At 35.1% G+C, this 24,974-nt stretch overlaps 3 protein-coding genes and 1 long non-coding RNA gene across 11 annotated transcripts in view; 2 read left to right on the top strand and 2 right to left on the bottom strand.

The window, feature by feature from the left end:
• The window catches only part of LOC132159574 (uncharacterized), a 30,615-nt gene extending 23,242 nt beyond the window's left edge, over window positions 1-7,373 (top strand). For all 3 annotated transcript variants that reach the window (XR_009437871.1, XM_059569135.1, XM_059569136.1), the window contains one exon: window positions 7,231-7,373. Coding sequence is in view for 2 of the 3 variants with exons in the window: in XM_059569135.1 (XP_059425118.1) it covers window positions 7,231-7,370 (140 nt within the window). In the remaining variant the exon portion in view is untranslated. The remainder of the gene's footprint in view (window positions 1-7,230) is intronic.
• Window positions 1-15,958, bottom strand: part of LOC132159576 (CD48 antigen-like) — a 159,053-nt gene extending 143,095 nt beyond the window's left edge. Inside the window, exon 1 of the mRNA XM_059569139.1 lies at window positions 15,539-15,958. Within this exon, the coding sequence (XP_059425122.1) occupies window positions 15,539-15,824 (286 nt within the window). The 5' untranslated portion in view covers window positions 15,825-15,958. The remainder of the gene's footprint in view (window positions 1-15,538) is intronic.
• Window positions 15,804-16,998, top strand: LOC132159584 (uncharacterized). Its single transcript, XR_009437875.1, has 2 exons — window positions 15,804-15,942; window positions 16,407-16,998. It is a non-coding gene; the product is annotated as an uncharacterized LOC132159584 (long non-coding RNA).
• A 742-nt stretch (window positions 16,999-17,740) lies between these two features.
• Window positions 17,741-24,974, bottom strand: part of LOC132159558 (hemicentin-1-like) — a 41,088-nt gene continuing 33,854 nt past the window's right edge. For all 6 annotated transcript variants that reach the window (XM_059569105.1, XM_059569107.1, XM_059569103.1 and 3 more), the window contains 2 exons: window positions 21,517-21,840; window positions 17,741-18,033 (listed from right to left, as the gene is read on the bottom strand). In XM_059569105.1, coding sequence (XP_059425088.1) covers window positions 17,873-18,033; window positions 21,517-21,840 — 485 coding nt within the window. In that variant the 3' untranslated portion in view covers window positions 17,741-17,872. The remainder of the gene's footprint in view (window positions 18,034-21,516; window positions 21,841-24,974) is intronic.

Below are 24,974 nucleotides of genomic sequence, written 5' to 3' on the forward strand. Positions count from 1 at the left end.
CATGGGTCTTAGCACTTTTCTAGCAAAAGTCGACATCACCTCAGCTTCAAAGTTATACCTATGTATCCTAGGGTTGCGCCGATAGACTATAGTATTGTGTATCGAGGATAGTCTGAGACAGACATGGGGACTTGTGACTTGGTGACTTGGACTCGAGTCGACTCGAGTCACTATTTTTATGACTTGTGACTTGACTCGGACTTTGAAGTTAAAGACTCGGGACTTGACTTGACTTAAGACACGATGACTTGAATGACTTGAGTGTTAATCACATCATGTTTTCAGTTTGAATATAAAATATATAAATTATTTGTAAAAATAAAGTTGATTACTCAGCTGGAGCGCAGGCTGAAAATAGCGCATAGGAATAGCATTGTCATGACTGGATCAGGACACTATCATCAGTCATGCCCTCTCTACCTTACGCACACCACGCCCACTTAGATCAGATATCACATCACATCAACATCAGCCTGAGGGGTACCGAGGGTCATCGCTTTTGTCTTCAATAGTTCGCGCCTAAAAATGCGTGGAAAACGCTAGGCGCGCCGCTTTCTCCTTCTTTCCAAAGCACTCGGGCAGTTGCGCCCCTGGGGCGTCTGCCGTTGCTAAGCAACCATGACGCGCTCTCTCTCTCCATGGAGACGCGGAAATTTCAGCAAAGGATAAGTGGATTTGCAGCACAAAAAATCTCTTGCAGTAGCTCTGCTACTAAATTTATTTCAAAATGGCAATCCATATACAGCTATAATCAGCTGTTCCTTCATCTTGGCTGAGCTTTCAACGTTGTTACGGGAAAGGATGAAGCTGAATGTTTAGTTATTGTCACATGACCCGCGGTGCGCTTGCGGCATTCTGAAAAGTTGAGATGTTTTTAACTCGATGCGGTGCGGACGCGCCTGGAAACAACGAGCGCGTCGCAGCGCGTGCGCATCGCGACAGCGTTGCTTCCATTATGAGCGTGCTGCGTGCATACCGCGCGCCTACATTGGAAATAACGAACTTGCGCGCGCAAAAGATGAGATATGTGAACGGCCCCTAATGATCCGCCAGCAGGCCGTCAAAAAACGCATTCCAGGGGCGGCGCTAGGGCTGGGCTTAAGCCCCGAATATTTTCTTACCTTGTCTTTCTCATAGAGCAAAACAATTAATCAGAAAAACAAATGTGAATAAGACTACAGCTGCCGCGATTACCTAATCATGAGAAGTGCATTTTACAGTTTTATGTATATATATATATATATATATATATATATATATATATATATATATATATATATATATATATATATATATATATATATATATGTGTGTGTATTATATGTGTGTGTGTGTGTGTATATATATATATATATATATATATATATACAGATACAGTACAGACCAAAAGTTTGGACACACCTTCTCATTCAAAGAGTTTTCTTTATTTTCATGACTATGAAAATTGTAGAGTCACACTGAAGGCATCAAGGGCTATTTGAGCAAGAAGAAGAGAGATGGGGTGCTGCGCCAGACCATTTCAGGTGACTACCATCAAGAGAATGCCAACAGTGTGCAAAGCAGAAATCAAAGCTAAAGGTGGCTACTTTGAAGAACCTACAATATGACATTTTTTTTTTAGTTGTTTCACACTTTTTTGTTATGTATATAATTCCATATATAATTCCACATGTGTTAATTCATAGTTTTGATGCCTTCAGTGTGAATCTACAATTTTCATAGTCATGAAAATAAAGAAAACTCTTTGAATGAGAAGGTGTGTCCAAACTTTCGGTCTGTACTGTACTGTACATAACAAAAAAGTGTGAAACAACTGAAAAAAACGTCATATTCATATTCTATACTTTGAGAGAGAGTGTGTGTGTGTGTGTGTGAGAGAGAGAGAGAGAGAGAGAGAGAGAGAGAAGAGTGAGAGAGAGAGAGGAGAAATGTAACAAAGTTTAATGTTGTATGTAAACTGTGTTTGAGAGAGAGAGAGAGGTGTTCAGAGAGGAGTCTGTTGGATGTTTAGCTGTTATTTGTATTATGGACTCAATGTTGAAAATGTAAAACCTTTCAAACACTGTTGGCAGAAGTGAAAAATAAATAATTTTATGAAGTTACAATTTTGTTTGATTCCATGATGTATTTTACTGAACATGAGTATTTACAATGCAAATCCAAATTATTTTAATTTACTGACAGTTACTTATATCTTGTCTTTTAACTTTATTAAGATCAGATTCTGCAGGTAAAATAACAATACTAAGGTTACTTGACTTGGACTTGACTTGACTTACTACAGGACTTGACTTGACTTGACTTGACATAGCTTGTGACTTGACTTGACTTGACTTGCCCAAGAAAAAAATACTTGGGACTTACTTGAGACTTGAAGGTTAAGACTTGAGACTTACTTGAAACTTGCACATGTGTGACTTGGTCTCATCTCTGGTCTGAGATATCGACTATAGCAGATTTCTCTGTCGATAGTCAATACGATATTAGGCTCCTTCTCCTATTAATGCATTAAATAATAATAATAGGCAGTCTATTATAATTCAGCTATCAAACTGCTCAGCTATGTTTTTGAACCTGTAGTTGGTGAAGAAGTCTCCATCCTCAAACAGACATACATCGTCTGCAGATATAGGTATTTCATTGCACTTTAACAAGTAATCTAAACGGCCTATATATGTGCAATATTTTAAACGAGCCCTCACTAACTGAGTTTAATGCCACAGTTATGTTAGAATTCATCTCATATTTGTTTCTGTGGCGGTGCATCGGACTCGTCATGGGGAGCGCGGTCCGGAGTGCTGTATGACTGATGCATCAGTTCAGTTCAATTGAACTTTTCTCCAAATATATGAACTTACCCATTTTGAATACTTTATATTTAACATTTTCGTTTATGTCCAATATTAGGGTTAAATTTTTGGACTTCAAATGAAATCTACTATTGATTTTCACTGTTGACTGACTTTGCAGAACATTTAGACTGATATCCTCCATGCACAGTTGTGGCAAATTTTTCACAGGACAAGCGAAATGACAGTTGCGCCCAACTATGATGGAGACTTCTTCACCAACTAACGGTTTATCAGCATTCCCCCTCCTCCCCATCTCCTCCACTTAGAGTTGATTTTACACTTTTATATGGGGGGGGGGGGGGGGTATTCTAGATTCGGGCCATTCCCAAGCTCAGAGCCCTTCAAATATGCAAATATACAGCACGCCAAATATGCATCATAATACTTCAGCTAATTATATGTAAGTGTGAACTCGTGAATTGCTTTATCTTGCCATTTTGACCCCCCACTACAAAATACTCAGTAATTATACAGACATTGCATTTAATTGCCATTTATGTATTTCTTTCACCTGGGGAAAAAATTACAAAATCAAAACAGCTGAGGACCTCTGGTTGAGGGGAGATAGAATGACCCAATAGATTTTGTTCAGTAAGATACCCTGTATGGATTAATGTGTTAGGGCACCCCCTTCTAATGAAACCATAACATTTTAGCGTGTAATGATGTTACAGGGAATTGTGTGCTTCAAATTTTATAGCAACAGTGTGGACAGGAACCTATTCTATTCTAACATGACAATGCATCTGTGTATAAGGCAAGGTTAAAAAAAAAAAAAGATTGATTCAGTCAGTGTGGAAAAACTTGACTCATCTGCATAAAGCCAAGTCCTAATCCAAAGACAATTTTGAGGGCATCTGTACAAAGTCAAATGATCATCTATACAAAGATCAGTAATGATCAGTTACACTCATTTATTACATTTGATGCAATAGCCAGAAAGAAAAAAAGAGTAAAACCCAGTAAAGAATAAAAATAAATGCGAAAAAAGGACAGGTGAGCTAACTAATTAAAACTCAACTTCTAAAAAATGGGTAAACATTTTCAGAATGAGAGTTATGAAACATCCGATCTTGTGATTCACTTCATGGAAATCAAAAACAATGACAGCAGTATGATTTTACAAAAAAATAAATAAATAAATACATTAATATTACTGGTGAGTACAGGGGCATCATGCACTTAGTATTTCTGAAATGGCACCAGTGAGAGCTCATTTGTTCAAAAAGAAAAAAACATTTTTGAAATGATGTCACTGAATATTAATTCCACTACGTAAATTTTAACTACGAAATTTAAGTAGTTGAATTAAATTTGCCCAAATTTTTCTGAATGGTTTCATGCATATAGTCATGTAGGTGAACATTTTCTGCATTTATTTTCTGCATTTATTTTAGTTTATTTTCTTGAAAATTGTATTTGAATGTGTGGTGGGCAAATATGTTGTATTCACCCCTTCAATGTTAAATTTGAATAGCGGGAGAGCATTTGGAATCTATAACTGATTTCAACAATCAATCTTTATTCATTAAAAAATTTATCATGCATAAAAGTCGAAGAACATTTGATGCGAACCCAAAAAAGACTGCATCTAACTTATAATCTCTTGAATATGAAAATAAAACAAATCCATTTGTCTTAAAATGGTGGAACATAGAGCAGAACAAAGAGCAGAACAAAGAGCAGCCATTAAATTGACACAACAGAGTATTGTGTATCAATAAGTTAAATGAAAACAAATAAATAAAAATAAATAGAAAAAAATATTACATCTATATAATAAAAAGGGTATACCTGAATGAAAATTACACATTTAACTGTTTGGTTTCCAAGAAAATAACACTTTTTTTAGGCCCATAGTATTCAATGGCTGACTGTAATAGGTGATTTCATATAACAATGTAAATATAAACTCATTACTTATCTGAATTTCAACATTATAATGGAATCATAAGATGCTAGACATACAATGAATTAGGGTCCTTGACCAATTAGAATGCAATGCATCCAAACTGGATAAAGGGGCCTCAATATTTTGCCCTTTACGAGACATAATGTCATAAAAGAGAGAAAAGAATTATCTACATTGTTAGCTCTTTATCTTTCCATTCTTTCTTTTGTGTGACTTGACTGAAGTTAGTAAACTGCTGCTGTAAATCTCCTCTCATGGCCAAAAGCAGAAACAGAAGAGGGGCAGTAGAGCTGTGGAAAGACTGCTCTCTCATCTCCTCCTTTTGACAGATTTATTCCTTATCAAATTAAGGTCTACTGTACAGTAGAAGGGTTAAGTTATGTTTTAGGTGGGGTATTATAAAAGAAAAAAGCACTAAACAAGACCAATAACCTTGATTCATTAACCTGTTAACACAGTATACACCGTTTCCCCATGATATGTACTTACTTCCTGAGTCAAAGTTGACATTTGACTAAGCATACAAAAAAAAAAATATATATATATATATATATATATATATTAGTAACTTGAAAATTACATTTCTTTGGGAGGGTTTGCCTTCGCCATGTAGGAAGTAGGAACTTAACAGCCTCATGTAACAGAAAAGAATTGGATGCTTATTTTTTTTTTCTTGAAATCCTTTATTTGGTTGTTTACTGGCATGTCATTGAGAAATGAAACATGGATAACATCTAGAAAAATATTTACAAAAGGAAAATGACAACAATAAAGGAAGACAATAAAACACCATAAGAACAATAAAAGGAAGCAGCTCTCATGCAGCATCAAATGCCAGGCTATATAAATGAGTCTTTAGGCTATATTTAAAAACAGCAAGTGTTTGATGTAGAGAGGTACACTATTCCAGAGCTTCATGGCCGCCACTGCAAATGCTCGGTCACCCCTGCTCTTCAACTTTACCCGTGGGACAACTAAAAGCAAATGGTCAGCAGACCTAAGCGCTCTTAGCGGAGCATAGAGCTTGATCAAGTCGGACAGATATTTAGGTGCTAAACCATTAAGAGGTTTAAAAACAAATACCAATATCTTAAACTGAATCCTAAAATGGACTGGTAACCAGTGAAGAGAGGCGAGAATTAGGGTGATGTGTTCCCCCTTTGTGTACCCGTCAGCAAGCAAGCTGCCGCATTCTGGACCATCTGCAGTTTGGGGAGAGAGGCCTGACTAGTACCTGTATAGAGGCCATTACAGTAATCCAGACGAGTTGAAATAAAGATATGAATGATTCTTTGAAAGTCTTTAAAAGACAGGAAAGATTTCACCTTAGTGAGTTGTTTTAATTGGAAAAAACTATATTTAACTACCGAGTTAATCTGTTTGTCCAATTTAAAATCACAATCTATGTTAACCCCTAAATATTTTACATAGGGCTACACAAGTGGTTTCAATTCACCAAAGTCCAAATCGGATGACTCACAGGTTCCTCCCAGCATAAACAGTATAACTTCTGTTTAATTTTCATTAAAATTAAGAAAATATTGTGTCATCAAGGCCCTAATTTCCTCAAGACACAGCAATAGGGGCTCTAAAGAACAAGTATCCTCAGTACAATCCGTTTGATAAATGACCAGCAGAATACACTAGCTGAGTTGAAATTCCAGTTGTGCAGACAGGGCATGTTGCAACACTGCATTACAATCTACCCAACTACTAGAAATGTGTTATTCTGTCAAGGTCTTTGTTGAACGTCTTTGAAATACACCATGTGCATACACTGCAGGGAAAAGGCATCTGCAATCCGTTGTTTTTCATAAATGAATTAAAACAAATGGCACAAAATTCACATGAACACCGGCTAGTAAACTTTGTCGGGATTAAAACTAAACAGCGGAAAACGTGCACAGCGCTGCACACTGTGGTCTGTACAAATGCACTCTTTATTTTGATTGTTAGCCTAATTGTTTACAATCTTTGTTGTTACAGCAACTGTAGTTATTGAATCTGATCAATATAATTTTGACATTCTCAAATAGCCTCATTTTTTATTGAATGTTCTTTTAAACTAGGCCTATATTCTTAAAAATATGATTTGTTAATAAAGTAGGCTACTTACTAATAACTTTAATTTTGATTAAATATTCAAATAAAATGTTCTGCTAATAATAATCAATGGTGTGCACTTGACTCAGAACGTGGCTTATTAAAATGCAGCTTAACTGCTTTGCTGGTCGTCGTTTTCATACAGATGTGATGACACAGACCTATTCTTGGCTTTTAGTGTCGTACAGCTACTGTACATTGAGTTCAGATCACAATGACCATTAAATGTCTGCACAATGACTGTCTCTCTTTATCATTACAGTATCAGATCTTAACTCAGTTAATGCAGTGCTGATGTTTCTAGTGTGTGTTATAGATCAGACACACATTCACACTAATGATGGTCTCTCTTTATCATTACAGAACAGGATACGACTGACCGAAAAACACTGATTGGGATTATTGTGTTTCTGCTGCTGCTGCTGGTGGGAGCTATTGCAGGATTTGTGATTTACAGGAAGAAATGTAGACAACCAGGGGCAAATCGTAATTATCAAATATAGATAATACAACAAGACAAACATGTCTTACATGTCATACTTGTAGGAAGTAAAAAAAAAGTGTGTGTTTGTATGTGTATTATGTGCTTTTTTACAAAGAAAATGTAAAAGATAAATTATCTTGTGCTGTTTTACTTAAGACTGAAAAACAGAGTGCCACTGTTAACATACTGTACACAGAGATGGAGAAGTCATGCAGTACTCACAGCTAAAAAAAAAAAAAGAAACTTAGATATGTAGATAAACATTATAATTATTAAATTGTGACATTTATGGCTTGTCTAGTAAGATGACTTCGCAGCATCAGCACAGAATAAAACACCTAATCCATTTAGTAAACTCTGTTCTGATTGGCTGGCTTCATAGACCTTCTGAATCACGGGTGTTTTTTATCACTTTGCCCGTCACAAGGTACCAGGATGAGACAGTAATTGCTTTTGAGTTTGACATAATGGCTGTGTGCCAGAGTTTTTAAAGCTCTTAAAGTAGCAACTAGATCAACAAGAAGAACTGTATATCCAGCTTTATGTCTGAGATATAGTCTATATTACTTTTAGGCACATTTCTATAGCACAGAAAACTAAATAAAACTGATTGGTCACTTTAGATCTCAGTTAGATGGTTCTTCTTTCTGTCTGAGTGCTTCTTGGCTGCCTGTGATAATTACAGATTTACACTAAATGAAAATCTGTTTGCTTTCAGCAATGCACTGGAATTAACAAACACTGTTAGAAGACCTTTGATATGGATTAATTTCTCTTATTCATTCAGATATTATTACAGCATTAACAACAACAATAAAAATATAAAGATATGACTGACCTTCCCTTAATTGTCTTTTGATTTAACTTAAAAATAATATCTCCTTCATTCAGTTATTAACCCTGACGCAGATTTGAGAACAGATGTGTATTTTCCTTTGGGAAATAATACGATTTGCAATTCAAAGGAAAAACATTTGACACTTTACATGTCTATATCTAAAATATAGAAATATAAAGACAAATAAATTATTGTATTTAAACATTTAGTATTATATATAAAGTTTTATTTTTAAGAAAGGATTGTTTATTGTTTGAAAAACTATGGTGGACTATGTAATAAAAAATAAACTGTTATCAATTTAAGTGGCACTAACCCTCTGTAAAACATTACTGTTGATGCATTGAGGGTAAATAAGAGGGTAACCTTAGCAATTAAAATAGTTGAATTTTTACAGCAGGAGCCCTAACTCTTTGTTAATAATATTCAGCATTTAATGTTTATGTCACTGTGGTTTTAATAGTTAATGAATAAAACACTATTAATACAGTAATATGAAAGCAAGTCTGCATCAATGTTTTATTAAGAGATACAACTCTTTCTCTTTTAAACTTCTGTGATTCTGTATTTCCTCACAGGTGCTTCTGCTGAAGAGTTTCATTTGGCAAAAGAATCGGGGTGAAACAAATCATAACAGTAGTTAGCTCAATATTACAAACAAGAAGAGTGTTTGAAATCCACTCATGTGTGCTTCTGAAATGTGAAACTAGTTAGTAAAGGCTTTCATTTGATTCGTCAGAAATAGTTAAATGTGCTTTTATTCATTTTGAAGTTGATGTAAGAGTTCACACCGTTTGCACCGATGTTGATAATATTGTGTTCTTGTATTAAGAGACTGTTTGACTGATGTTCTCCAGTAAATAATCTTAATGTATATTTGCCTTTTTTATTTTTTATTTTTATACTCATAGTCTTACTGTTGCGGTACACTTTCTTTTTCTTTTTTTGGGGGCTCTGTAACCTGGTAAGATATGAATGTGATAACTTGAATATGGTTTGGATTTAGAGTGACTGTTTCCATGAGGATTGCCGTCCTACATTTAGCTCAATTTAAACTTTGTGTCACTCTGATACTGATGCTGTTACTTACTGAATATTACATTCATTCAGCTGTAGCAATTGATTTTTTTTTTTGCATGTGGATGAGTGGATGAGTGTTGAGAAAATAAACTTGTTTTGCCATTAATTGTGGTTTGATTGTTAATAGATTTCCCAGCCAACAAAAATATGTTCTAAGATCACAAAGTCCCATGAATATTTGTGTATGATCTCTAAACATGTTTCCTTTTTACTGAGAGAAGGTCACATGATTCACATTCAGCACTGAACACAGCAATGAATATTCCAACAACTTAAAGATAAAATCAATCTACAATTTGAACAAAATCTGTACATGAGGTTTATAGAGAAATTCTTCAGTCAGTGAAACCAAAGCTACAGCTGTGTAACATTCATTTGTGAGTGAACTGTTTTACATGAATGGGCCTCACATACCTTACCAAAAAGTAGTATACTTCAAGTATTTTACTAAGTATACTTTATGTAGCAAGTAAACAAATATCAGTGTTCTAGTAGTATACTTGTAAGTGTGCTGTTTCAATATTCCTTGGGACTAAATTGGCCCACTTTCTAGTATATAAAAGTATACGTTTAAGTATAAAAGTAGCAAAGTTTGAGTAGACAACTAGTTTACTTCTATGTTTGTAGTTTGTACTGCAATTATACTAAAAGTGAACTACTAGTTTAGTTGTTTTATACTGCAAGTATACTCATAAGTTTTCTTTAAGTGAACTTTACATCATACTTTAAGTATACTATTATGTCCCTATTTAGGTTTTAATGAGAATATATTTTGTTGTATGAATATCTGAACAAAGAAAACATCCAAAGAAAGAACACGTATCTGCTTGTAAACAAAAAACATTTTATTCTAGCTTCATGCATTCTTTTTTTAAACACTTTAATGTGGGTAATCGATCAACACCCCAAAGCTTGACTGTAATTAATATCTCTTCATCGGTCAGTTTATTCCATAAGGTTACAATATTGATGCTGTTTCATGTCAGATGATTACATTACACGTGCTAGTATCTAGTGTTTCTTTTTTTCATCTTCACTTGTGTTTTTTTGGAAATTCTGTTCAGAAGATGTGTACTAGCGCCCTCTACCTGATAATAATGAAAACACAGATTCTAGGAGTATAGCTCAAATATATTTAGACTTTTTGTAAGTATAAGTAAAGTATACTTATATGTAATTTCAAGTATATTTCTGAGGAGAACATAAAGCCCATTTCTGAGAAGTACATAAAGCCTAAACTAAAAGCATACTTTCCTATTTTAGTTTAATAGCACACTTGAATAAACGTAATTTACATAAGGGATGATACGGTCTTTGAAAAGTAACATTTGTGAGATCATAAATCCTTTTTCATGTAAGCATTATTTCCACTGATATAGATACTACAGTTATTATGAAAAAAAAAATCTATTAAAACTAAATGCTAATGTGATCTTACTTTTTTTGATTTTCTCCCACAGTAACAGCTATGCAAACGTCCAAAAGTTGTAGACCTACCGGTTTTATTTTACATCAGATTGTGTGGCGCTATGCCAGTTGATGTGTCATTTTACAATGAATAAACATTTGTCACTTTTGTGGGCTTGTTCCTTCTTTCACAAAGCTAAATCTACTCTGAACACAACAGGATCCGATTGTCTAGTTTTTTGACCTCAGTCAGACGTCAGATTGTATCCTGGTCTTTTAAAGCAGATAGCACACCTGAATTGATTGTTTTCATTGTTTTTCTTAACAGTTTTGAGCAATGAATTCATATCAGACTGCTTTATTGTATAGAGATGTGTTATCAGTTTTGGTTTTTATGAACTTTAACCTTCTCGCAGCCCATGGACATCAGAAGGCATTAATGAGGAGAAACTGTGTCGACGTTTGATGCTCGCTGAAGAGTTAGAAATTTATTGCTAAAAAGACAATCCTGAATCAGCCACTTTCCACAAATTACAATTATTACAAGTTTGCTACAGTTACAAATTACACAATACAGTCTGAGATTCAGAAGTTGCAATAAGGACATTTAAATGCTATTAATAAAATCATAACAGTAACAGGTGCAAATACAGATGCAGTTACTATGGTCAGTCATGAAGAGTTTGATCATTGTTCTGAAGTGGAATGTGTAAATCACCTCCGTCATTTCAGATTCCTGTAAAACAACACAAACACAAAAGGTCAAAGGAGAAAAACAAACCTGAAGTTACAGATCAAAAACCTGCAGGAGTTAAAAAATAATCAATGACAGAAATCTGAAGTTATTTGAGAATGCATATTATAATATTTGTAACTGACATGGAAAATTAATAAATTAAAAAAACATGTCAACAAATCACTAGTCACATGTAGCACATTTATGGGAAGGTGCAATGTCATCATGTAAAGTTTGTTGGTGTAGTGAAATGAGATAAAAAGTACTTAGAATTTGAAAGGCAATTTCAGTGTTTCTATGATCTCTGTTCCCTTTCTCACATTCAAAATTAGCATGTGTCTTCAGCTTTTAGTCTCACAGGGAACACAAGGGTTCAGCAGGAAATGTAATGGTTTATTTTCACAGAAACACTCTGAGCTCACATTAACTGTATTTACAGATATTTGCAGCCTGATTAAAGTCTGAAGATCTAACCTGATCTTTCTCTCTGGTCAGTTTGGTACATTTGTACATTTATACTCACTAAAAGTGAACATATAATATACTTGAACTTTACTTAGGTATAATTAATAAAATGAACTTGAAGTATACTTGTAATTTTACTCTAAGGGTACATCAAAATGTGTTCTAATATTATGTTCCGGAGTGGACATACAGTATACACACACACACACACACACACACACACACACACACACACACATATATATATATATATATATATATATATATATATATATATATATATATATATATATATATGTTAAAATCAGTTTGAACCAAACAAGATCAGAATGTCTCGTTTTAGACTACAGAGCTTCTAAAACAGATGACGATATAGGCTACAGTACTATATATACACTAGCATGCAATGTTATTTTACACGAATCAATAAATATTAGTGTACTGTAATATTAGCATTTTTGTAAGCTTAATTAAGGTATTACTGAACTGATGCAATAACCTATTCTGACCAAGCGTGCCGCACAAGCCCTGAAAAGTGAAGCCAAAACGTCTCGATCGCCCCCTGGTGAGTGGTCCTAGTATAGGTCATAAAGCCCGCCACCTCCTGTTATTCAATGGGACGCGAGACCAACTAAACAATTAAATTACCCTTCAAATATCTTTTTTCCGAAGCTGTTTTTTGTCATTTACTGTAGTTTGTATCACGCTAATGTAAATTCAAGTGTTCGTTTTTAAAATAAGTTGTTTTTTAGATAGTTATTTAATGCTCTAAAAACGGTGGTGTGACGTCGTGATTGACAGCTGTGATTGACAGCTGTGATTGACAGCTCTCTGAGCCGAGGAGGCACTGAAGCGTCAACAGGCTTTTTTCATTATCTTCGGAGGACTGAGGAGATTGTATTTACCTTATTTTAATGAGATTGGAGTGGAACGGAGCAGACAGAGTTCACAGGAGCAGGACTCCACTTCCAAAACAGTGCAGATTACGGTATGTGCATTCTGCGAGGGAGAGTGAGGGCGGGGCACAGGGGCGGGGCTGTTGATTTCGCGGCTTTAAGGCTTTACTTCCTGCTTGCTACTGCGCATAGCTACTGCGCAGAACTGGTCCCTAGATCGCTATCTGCGCAGGCGCAAGTCCAAGATGTCAGCGCCATATCAGGACACTGGCAGCTTCAGTTTTGACCAATGGAAGAGAGCGAAGGCGAGTCGTCCATCTTTTTTTACAGTCTATGATTCTGACAGTTACCTTAATGTTTAATCTCTCAGTTTTAAGAACGGGCCGTGGAGTCTATCCAATAATTACAGAAGAGTTATTATATATTACATATAGTTTTATGATGATTGACTGAGAATTGAAATAAGCAGAATGCCTCCATTTCCCTGAAGACGTAGTTCTGGAGAATAATTTTGCTGTTGATCTGAATATCAATGTCATTACCTGCGTCACTTTCAGATGATGAAGGATTTTCTGAAGTGATGGCAGAAGCGGGTGGACGAGCTGAAAAATATTCGATATAGAATATTAGATATAATATATAGAACCACAGTAAGATGGCTGCAGTTTCTCAAGTCAATTCCTGTAACCTTCACCCAAAATATCTCACTAAATTATATCACTCGTTAACTTTTCTCTGAAGGAATACAGAGCAAGAAAAAGGTTACTATGAGAGTTGTTTAAAGCATTTAAAATCACCTGAAAACATTAAACAATTTCTGCCACAAGTTGTTCCTGTAGTTTTACTGTGTCCACATTGAATGGTGGTGATTTGTGTTTATTGAACAATGTTTTTGCTGGTTTTCACATCAACCCTTCTTTGACTGAATGCGCATTGCAATGACATCATGGGACGCGTTCGAACACAAAATCTGCAGCAATTCCGAAAATTTTCAAGCTTTTGCGAAAATTGTGGCGTTTGCACGATTTCACGATAAATTCAGCGATCGCAGAATCGCAAAATCCCCGAGGGACTGTATTATAACAATTTATTTGTAGGCAGTAGGCAGACTAGCAAACTGAATTGAGATGTTTTGTCGAATAATTTTCATCAATATTTATTCAATAACTTACTAATGCCCTTAAATCATCTTTTAGGGTGGATGAAGCCAATATGCAAAAAGAGATCATTTATTTTGCTAAAGTTTTATTTGCTTTACACAAATCATCTAAGGCTTGTTAAAGCGCCTCATCATCGCCTCCTAGTGTTCTGACGTCAGAATGTCTGATTCTTCAGTAAAGGACTGATGTTGACCTCACAACACTGCCACGCCCACCAGAGTACAGACAACTAATCAGAACACCGTTCCTGTGGTCTGAGGGGAAAACGCTCTAATAATTTAACAGACCTGTTCAAATTCTTTCAGAAGTTTTCAAAAGTTTGGCCGGCGTTTTACAGACTAAAACTCTAGTCTGAACAAAACAGGATCAAAGTCTCGTTCAAGTCTTTTAAAGCAGATGAGGATCCTGGAGCGCCTCCTCGTGACTAAACATGAAACTTATCACATCTATACTGTTATTGTGATGCCATTTTAAAATATGTAGCCTTTATGCCAAGCACGCTGGTTTAACTAAAACATATTGTATTATTAGTCTAAATAAGAAGAAGAACTGAACTCTCATGCTCTCTACTTCACTCTTTCTTAAATTGTGATGGTCAAATTTTTTGCAAGTAAAATCATTTTAAAAAGCAGAATATCCATAATTACTTGCACTTGAATAATTGTATTATGCGTGTTTGGCCAAAACATGGAAAATTAGGGAGATGTGTAGTTGTTATTAGGAATGAACTGAGCTCTGATTAAGGTTTTAATATGGTGTGTTTAAAGCAGTTAGTGTTCACTTTACTGCCATTTAATGAACATAAAGATGAAGTGCTCCCATCAAAGCTGTTTCATTTATGTATATTATTCATTAAAGTACATAGCCTACTGTATACCTAACAAACCATGTAGATCATGTGGGGGAAAAAAAAGAAATGTGACAGAGTTAACCAGTGTACCTGAACATGGCTGACAGACTTCACTGATGTCCAGATGTGTGGTCTGGTTTCTGATGGGATTGTTCACTACACAGCTGTAGGTGTTTTTATCCTGATATTCCACCTCCAGAGGTAGAGAGAGACTGATGCTGAGATCAGACACACTGATGCTGGACAATAAACTGTTTCCTTTGTACCAGGAGAGAGTCACATGACTCACATTAACAGCTGAACACATCAGTGAACAGTATGATGATGATGATGATGAAGATGAACATTGTGAAGAGTCTCTGGTAATGACAGGAATGGGCAGAGGTGCTGGAAAACATGATAATAAAACAAAAACAAATGAGTAAACAACAGAGCCGTGTCAGTGATGCGTTGAGTGTGTCTGTCTCATTTCATAATCAGAGAAGAAAATGCTATATGTTAAATGCTGATCATTGTGTTACTAATTATCTTTTTCATACATTTATTTATTAGCAAGGTATTTAGAAGCAAACATCTTTCGCTAAGATTTTAATACTTATTTTATATTTTTATTCTATTATAGAACTATTAATATTATGTCAAATATTAAAGCATGAGTATGACTCAGTCAAGGCCTACAAGTTATATTTTTAATTCTCTACTCACCATTTATTTTTAAGATTAAGCAAGACTTATATTTATAAATCTCTACTCACCGTAGACAGTGAGACTGAATGTGTTGAGCGGCGTCTCTGATCTGCTGCTGTGTACTTTATAAAGTCCAGAGTCTGTGCTTCTGGTGTTTGTGATGATCAGAGATCCAGTCTGATCCAGCTTCAGTCTGTTTCTGAATCTCCCATCAGCACTATCACTATAAAACATTATCTTATGGTTCTGTTTGTTGATTTTAGCTAGGAGAATTTGTCCAAATCTCCACGTTATCTCATCATCTCTTTGCGTTTCAGTATCATCAGTGTTTAAAGTGACAGAATCTCCCTCCATCACTGACACTGACTTCACTCCATCAACACCAAACACAGCTGAAGAACAAAGAGGAACAGAGAAATAAAGCGATAGAAATACTACGTAATCATATGTTCAGAAAAACTGATTCATAAAGGTATTTATAACCTACTTTCAATCCTCAAATAGAAAGGTAATATATTTAGTATTAAAGAAATATATCATATATGTTGGGCTAATGTTTTTTTTGTACAGCAAGAAAACACACACATGATGGAAATTCACTGTCTCAATCTCTCTCAATTCACCCCAGGCTTTATTTAATTATGTATTATTCATTAGGCTATTTTTTTTTTTCTTTTTAGGCAATTAATACTAGCAAACTGAATTGAGATGATTTGTCAAATATATTTAATCAAGGTGCTCAATAAATGACTGTACTCTTAAATAATATTTTAGGGTGGATGAAGCCAATATACAAAAATAGCAAATTTATTTAGCATATTTTTTATTTTATTTATTTTTTTTTATCAAAATGGGATTGCTCCACCTAGTCCTAAAACATAACAGATTCTTTTTTTTTTTTTTTTGTTTTTTTTTTTTTCCATATTATCATCTAAGGCTTGTTAAAGCGCATCATCATCTCCTCCTAGTATTCTGACGTCAGAATGTCTGATTCTTCAGTAAAGGACTGATGTTGACCTCACAACACTGTAGCCACGCCCACCAGAGTACAGACACCAATCAGAACACCGTTCCTGTGGTCTAAAGGGAAAACACCCTAATAATTTAACACAACTGTTTCTTTTTCAAAAGGTTTCAATAGTTATACCTGGATTTAACAGACTAAATAATTCTAACTTGAACAAAACAGGATCACAGGGTCTTGTTTTTGACTTTAGAGCTCTGGTTCTAGTCTGGTCTTTAGAAGCAGATGAGGATCATGGAGCGCCTCCTCAGGACTAAACATGAAACTTCTCACATCTGCGATGTTATTGCATGTTATTAGTGTGTGTGGGTGTTTGTGAGATTTCATTCACAGAGGGGCTGTCTTATTGTGGGCGGTTTGATGCTCAGTGCTCGGACTGCCCACTTTCTGGGAAACCTCAACTCAGTTAGTAGATTTTTTATTTTTATTTAACCTAATTGATTCCTTTCTTTACTGTCGTGGCTTCAGTTTTATTTGTAATGTAATAAAGCTTCATTTGATATGCATCCATTCCTCATGGTTCAGGTGATTTCATTGGGAGCGAACGAGCTTCATACCTTTTTGTTGATTGGTATTTCCCCAGGTGTTCAGCCAGGGGTGGTGTAGTCAATACTAGCGATAATTTAATCTAAGCCTATATATTGTTATGCCACATGTATATTATTCATTAAAAGTACATAGCCTACTGTATACCTACAAACCATGTAGATCATGTGGGGAAAAAAAAAGAAATGTGACAGAGTTAACCAGTGTACCTGAACATGGCTGACAGACTTCACTGATGTCCAGATGTGTGGTCTGGTTTCTGATGGGATTGTTCACTACACAGCTGTAGGTGTTTTTATCCTGATATTCCACCTCCAGAGGTAGAGAGAGACTGATGCTGAGATCAGACACACTGATGCTGGACAATAAACTGTTTCCTTTGTACCAGGAGAGAGTCACATGACTCACATTAACAGCTGAACACATCAGTGAACAGTATGTTGATGATGATGATGATGATGATGATGATGAAGATGAACATTGTGAAGAGTCTCTGGTAATGACAGGAATGGGCAGCGGAGCTGGAAAACATGAGAAAAAAACAAAAATAAATTAATAAACAACAGAGCTGTTATTTGTCAGTGATTTAATGTGTTTTAAGATTACAATTATGTAAAATATCAAAGAAATTAAGCAAGACTTATATTTTTTGTTCTCTACTCACCGTAGACAGTGAGACTGAATGTGTTGAGCGGCGTCTCTGATCTGCTGCTGTGTACTTTATAAAGTCCAGAGTCTGTGCTTCTGGTGTTTGTGATGATCAGAGATCCAGTCTGATCCAGCTTCAGTCTGTCTCTGAATCTCCCACCAGCAATACCACCATATATCGTCATCATATTGTTATTTCTGTCAATTTAGAGATGAGAATGTCTTTAGTTCCAAATGTCCACATGATCGAACCTTTTCTCTGTATATCAGTATCATGAGTGTGTAGAGTCACAGAATCTCCCTCCGTCACTGACACTGACTTCACTTCATCTGCTCCAAACACACCTGAAGAACAATAACAGATCTTATTTGTACAGTACATACAGTAATAGACAGCTGTCAGTGTGTTGAGTTGCTGACTGGAATTATTTTTCCCTCATGGTTGTGTTTGTTTTTCAGTCATTGGTCTTTTTCTTTAAATACTAAAACTATGTTCTGTTAAAATTGTATTAATGGCATATGTAATGAATCAAAACTTCCTAATCATCGGGGAGAAGGAGGCGGGAGCCGGCGGACAATCAAATAACATTTTAATAATACAAAAATAAACACAAAACAGCGCACCAGCCCCTCACGGACGACTGGTGCATGCAAATAAAAACCAAAACACAACTAAAAGCCCAGGCCTGGTCCTCTCTCGTCCTTCACTGTCGTCGCTCCAGTTTTATATCCTTCCATCTCCTATGTGGGACTCGAGACCGGCGGTGGGCCGCAGGTGCCACTGATTTGCCCAATCACTGCCGGCCTCACTCGTGTTCCCACGTCCCTCGGCCCCGCCCCACTCGCCACAGCATATTACCTACAAGCAGACATTTTCGAACCCAGAATACATGGCTGAAGAAAATGTTTTCAGATAATAATAATAATAATAATAATAATAATGTTTATGAGATCAAAGCTACCAAACACCAAAATTGACCATGGTTTTACAAATCAATAAATAAACAAACGGTTACCATTGCTATAGCTATTGCTATAGTTAAACCATGGTAACCACACTGTAAAACCCGACAAGTTAACTTAACTCAAACCGTTTGAGTAAACCGATTGCCTTGACTGTAAAACCCGACAAGTAAACTTAACTCAAACGGTTTGAGTAAACAGATATCCTTAAGTTATGTTAACTCAAACCATTTGAGGAAACCGATTGCCTTAAACCATTTAAGTTGAAAAAACTAACAGTTATGAGTACTCTGAACTTAATTCAGTTGAGTTCACTGAAAGAAGATATACATTGCAATTAAGTAATTAAGTGATTGAGTGATAATTGAGTTTAGTGATGAACAGCTGCTGTTAACAAACAGAATTACTGAAGAAAAGAGAGAAAGGAACTACAGCTGACATCAGACACAGCCTCACTCAAACCTGACAAGTTATGTTATCTCAAACCGTTTGAGGAAACCAGTTGCCTTAAACCATTTAAGTTGAAAAAACTAACAGTTATGAGTACTCATGAGTACTTTTGAATTACAACAAATGTGTTTTAGAAACACATGGTTATAACAGCCAGAGAAAACACTAAGAGAGAAATCAAGGGTCAAGAGCCCAACTAAAGCAAACACTGATCTCTAACATGGTTACTTCAAATGAAACAATAAATCAACATCTAAACCTTAGTTCATTCTCAATAAGATCTTCTGTAGACGTCTGACAGAAATAAAGTCCGTCTGGTTATTAATAAGTGGAGCTGGTGATGCTGTTTGTGGGGTTGTTTAATCAGATCTTGAGAGATTTCATGTATTTTATTTCAGTTGATTTCATCTAAGACTGTGTCTGAAGTCAGTTGTAGTAGTTCTTGTGTTTCTCTTTTCTTCAGTGATTCTGTTTGTTAACAGCAGCTGTTCATCACTAATTAACAATCAACACTTAGTTAATCACTTAATTACTTGAATGCAAAGTTTCAAAACTTACATGGTTTAAATCAAGGCAATCTGTTTACTCAAACGGTTTGAGTTAAGTTTACTTGTCGGGTTTTACAGTGAACTTGTTGACTCTTTATAGTTACTATGTGCTGTATATAGTTATTTTATATCTTAGATTTGTATATTGTGTTTTTGCACTGTTTTTTGCACATTTTTCTCTAAAACATTTAATTTATTTTCTTGAAGTTTATTATCTTTATGTATAATGAAATACAAGAACTGCTACTTTTCATTATTTTGTTAATATATTACATGACATGGGTTAACTTAGGTGATAAAGTGTTTATTCTCTTGTCAAATGTAACATGGTAAAAATAGTATCTTACAGGTAATAAGCCTGTTTTTGCACTTTGAATAATTTGGGTTTATGGAGTAAACGTGGAGACTTCAGAGAAGACATTGCCTTTCTTCAATTAAAGCTAAATAACTTTTGTTAAGAAGATGATAGAAAAATTATTCTTTTTTTGTCTATTCACTGCCACCTAGATGATTCAAAAGAAACCTTCCGCAGGGAAATACACCAAACGGGTCCTAAATTACAGACTCTCAAATAAAAACTTTTTTTTTTTAATTAATCAATATCTGACTTTTCATCCTTGTTTATCATAGAATTGTGAATAAATACAATAAAATATATGACATTATCCACCACTGGGTTAAAATTTAGAGTGTTTTCTGTAAAATGAGACCATTTTTATCCATTTACTCCAATGTATGTGGGTAGGACGCTCTTTTAAATTCAGGTATTCACAATTTTTTTAACAATCAAAAATGGAGACTGTAAATGTAGACTTGGAGACGCTAGTGACTCCTTTCAGTTAAATCTCAATAACTTTTGTTAAGAAGGGGATAGAAAGATCATTCTTTTTTTGTCTATTCACTGCCACCTAGATAATTCAAAAGAAACCTTCCGCAGGGAAATACACCAAACAGGTCCTAAATTACAGACTCAAATAAAAACTTTTTTTTTTAATTAATCAAAATCTGACTTTTTATCCTTGTTTATCATAAAATTTTTAATTAATACAATAAATATATATGCAATATTCCACCACTGTGTTAAAATTTAGAGTGTTTTCTGTAAAATGAGACCATTTTTTTCCATTTACTCCAATGTATGTGGGTAGGACGCTCTTTTAAATTCCGGTATGCTCTTTTGTTTCAGAAATAAAAAATGTACAGCGTAAAAGTAGACTTGGAGACACCAGTGACTCCTTTCAGATAAATCTCAATAACTTTTTTTTAGAAGGTGATATCAAGAAAAATCTTTTTTCCCCTGTTTACTGCCACCTAGTGGAATCAAAAGAAACTTTCTAAAGGGACATAGAAAAAAAAGGTCAATTTTTTTTTTTATATATATAAAATATTAATTAAAAACAGTATCAAAAAATGACTTTTTATATGTGTTTATCATACAATTGTGAATTTATACAATATAATATATGCAATATTCCACCACTGTGTTAAAATTCAGAGTGTTTTCTGTAAAATGAGACCATTTTTATCTATTTACTCCAATGTATGTGGGAAGGGCACTCTTTTAAATCCAGATATGCCAAATCCTCTAAAAAATTCAAAATATGCTGAAGAGTTTAAGTGGTTAATTAAAAAAATAAAATAAAAAATAAAAAAACCTACCTATGCGTTCTATACTAGACTAACTGAGACTTGTCATGGCACTTGTATACTGTTGTTGTTCTCTTGTTGACCTGACTGCTTCTATAGTTCTCATTGTAAGTCGCTTTGGATAAAAGCGTCTGCTAAATGTAAATGTAAATGTAAGATTACAATTATGTAAAATATCAAAGAAATTAAGCAAGACTTATATTTATAATTCTCTACTCACCGTAGACAGTGAGACTGAATGTGTTGAGCGGCGTCTCTCTTCTGCTGCTGTGTACTTTATAAAGTCCAGAGTCTGTGCTTCTGGTGTTTGTGATGATCAGAGATCCAGTCTGATCCAGCTTCAGTCTGTTTCTGAATCTCCCATCAGCACTATCACTATAAAACATTATCTTATGGTTCTGTTTGTTGATTTTAGCTAGGAGAATTTGTCCAAATCTCCACGTTATCTCATCATCTCTTTGCGTTTCAGTATCATCAGTGTTTAAAGTGACAGAATCTCCCTCCATCACTGACACTGACTTCACTCCATCAACACCAAACACAGCTGAAGAACAAAGAGGAACAGAGAAATAAAGCGATAGAAATACTACGTAATCATATGTTCAGAAAAACTGATTCATAAAGGTATTTATAACCTACTTTCAATCCTCAAATAGAAAGTTAATATATTTAGTATTAAAGAAATATATCATATATGTTGGGCTAATGTTTTTTTTTTTTGTACAGCAAGAAAACACACACATGATGGAAATTCACTGTCTCAATCTCCCTCAATTCACCCCAGGCTTTATTTAATTATGTATTATTCATTAGGCTATTTTTTTTTTCTTTTTACACTGTAAAAAATGACTGTGATTTTAACGGTAAAAAACTGTGAAAATGCTACAGTACAAACCTGTTTACTGGTTAACGGTAATTTCCCGTTACGGAAAAACTGTAAACTTACGTTCCCAGAATTCTCTCCGTTGCATTTCAAATTTTGTTTGAATTTGATGTTTTTTCTTTGAAATAACTATGTTTCTTCTTAATTTTTTCTCATCTGTTATGTTTATTAGGTTTGTATGTTACATAAAATGTTGTTAAATTAATATTTATTGCATATTTCAGTTTAATGAGTCTCACCATGATGGTGTTTAGTGCTTGTGTGAATGACACCGTGCACCTTCTATGTATCTTATTATTTAAAAGCTGCTTGTGTTGGGCTTTGTTTCACCACGTGACTCTCTCATCACCACCTGCTTTTGGTGGTTACCAGTGTAAAACAAAGGTACAAAACAGATTTCAGTGCTTCAAAAAGTTTGTATATTAACATTATATCAGTTAAATTATGGTATTATACTGTAAATATAAAGTAATACTGTTAAACCTACAACAGTGTAATGTAAATGTACGGTATTTTACGGTATAATTCTGGCAACCACAGCTGCCGGTTTTTTACCGTATATTTTACCGTATATTTTACGGAATATTTTTAACAGTGTAGGCAATTAATACTAGCAAACTGAATTGAGATGATTTGTCAAATATATTTAATCAATATGTGCTCAATAAATGACTGTACTCTTAAATAATATTTTAGGGTGGATGAAGCCAATATACAAAAATAGCTAATTTATTTAGCATATTTTTCTTTTTTATACAGATTTTTTTTTTTTTTTTTTTTTTTTTTACATATTATCATCTAAGGCTTGTTAAAGCGCATCATCATTGCCTCCTACTGTTCTGACGTCAGAATGTCTGATTCTTCAGTAAAGGACTGATGTTGACCTCACAACACTGTAGCCACGCCCACCAGAGTAGAGGCGACCAATCAGAACAGAACAACTGTTTCTTTTTCAAACTTCTTCAAAGGGTTTCAGTAGTTATACTGGGTGTGGATTCAACAGAATAAGTTCAAGTTCAAGTTCGTTTATTTATAAAGCACCACTTAACACAGTCACCCGACTGACCAAAGTGCTGTACAAAATAAAATGCATGACATATAAAGATAAAATAAAGCAGATAGAATTTGACAACACTGGAACATGTTACATGCCAGTCCAAGTAAAGGAATGTATAGCTTCCATTGAGCATTTGATGGTACATAATATTTAAAGACACCAAGTGTGAAAATTTACATTCCAGTAGACAGTATGTCTAGCACTTTATCACAAATATTATGTTTTCACACACAACTACCTGTAACTAATGAACATAATAAAAACTATGCCTGTCAATCCAAAAAGGCAAGGGAGAACAGATGGGTTTTTAAAAGAGATTTAAAAATAACTGGTGAAGGAGCAGTTCTGATGTGGCTTGGTAGGTTGTTCCACAATCTCGGGCCTGCGATAGAGAAAGCTCTGTCACCTCTGCGTTTAAGTCTGGATGAAGGGATCTTGAGCAGCTTTTGATTTCCAGAGCGGAGCTCTCGAGTGGGATTGTATGGGGAGATGAGTTCAGATAGATAGCTTGGGGCCAGATCGTGCACACATTTGTAGACGAATAAAATTATTTTAAAATTTACACGGTTATGGATTGGTAACCAGTGAAGGGCTCGGAGTAGAGGGGTGGAGTGGTTATATTTACGGCCATTTTTTTTAATTTTTTCGCAGCATTTTGGACTAATTGAAGCCGATCTAGTTGCATTTTTGCAATACCGCTATATAAAGAATTACAGTAGTCCAGCCGTGAAACAATAAAGGCATGGACTACTGTCTTGACCGAGCTAACAGGCAATGCGTGTTTGATTTTTGATAACTGACGGAGCTGGAAAAAACTTGACGCAACTACTGAGGAGATGTGTTTGTCTAGAGTGAGCTGACAGTCCAACAAGACACCAAGATTTTTAACACATTTTGTTTGGTGAACTGCCAGGTCATCTAGAATAGAGGTATCAATTTTGGAGACATTTGAGGAGTTAAACACAATAACCTCTGTCTTTGAGTTGTTAAGGGATAATAAAATATTTGCCAGCCAGATTTTAATCTCGTCGAGGCAGGAAAATAGCGAAGTGACAGAAAGGGGATTGTCTCTTTTAATAGGTAGGTAGATTTGGGTATCATCAGCATAGAGATGATATTGAACTCCATGCTTTCTCATAATCGATCCTAGCGGCAACATATAGAGGGAGAAAAGCAGAGGGGATAAGATCGAACCCTGAGGGAGGCCAAATTCGAGACACGCAGCAGAGGAGGAGTAGTTTCCAATTTTTATTGAGAAGTAGCGGTCAGTTAGGTAAGATTTGAACCACTCCAGGACAACCATTTAACCCCACTAGGGATTATAGTCTCCATAGAAGCACCTGATGGTCAATTGTGTCGAAGGCAGCTTTTAAGTCTAGGAGAACTAAGATTAAGGAGTCCCCTGAATCAGTGGTGACTAAAATATCATTAAAAACTCTCAGTAAAGCTGATTCAGTGCTATGGAGAGGTTTAAAGCCAGACTGAAAGCATTCAGGGATGTGGTTAGTGCTGAGAAATAACTGAAGTTGAGTTAAGACCAGCTTTTCTAACACCTTAGAAACAAATGGGAGCACAGAAATTGGCCGGAAATTATTTAACACCGACGTGTCCAATGAAGGTTTTTTGAGGAGAGGGGTGACAATTGCCCGTTTCAGAGCGGTAGGAACCATATCAGTAGCTAAGGATTTATTTATGAAAATGAGTAATGAAGGGGCAAACTGACTCTGTGATCAGTTTG

Source organism: Carassius carassius, chromosome 16 (genome assembly GCF_963082965.1).
Source record: "Carassius carassius chromosome 16, fCarCar2.1, whole genome shotgun sequence".
In the NCBI taxonomy this organism is placed as follows: Eukaryota; Metazoa; Chordata; class Actinopteri; order Cypriniformes; family Cyprinidae; genus Carassius; species Carassius carassius.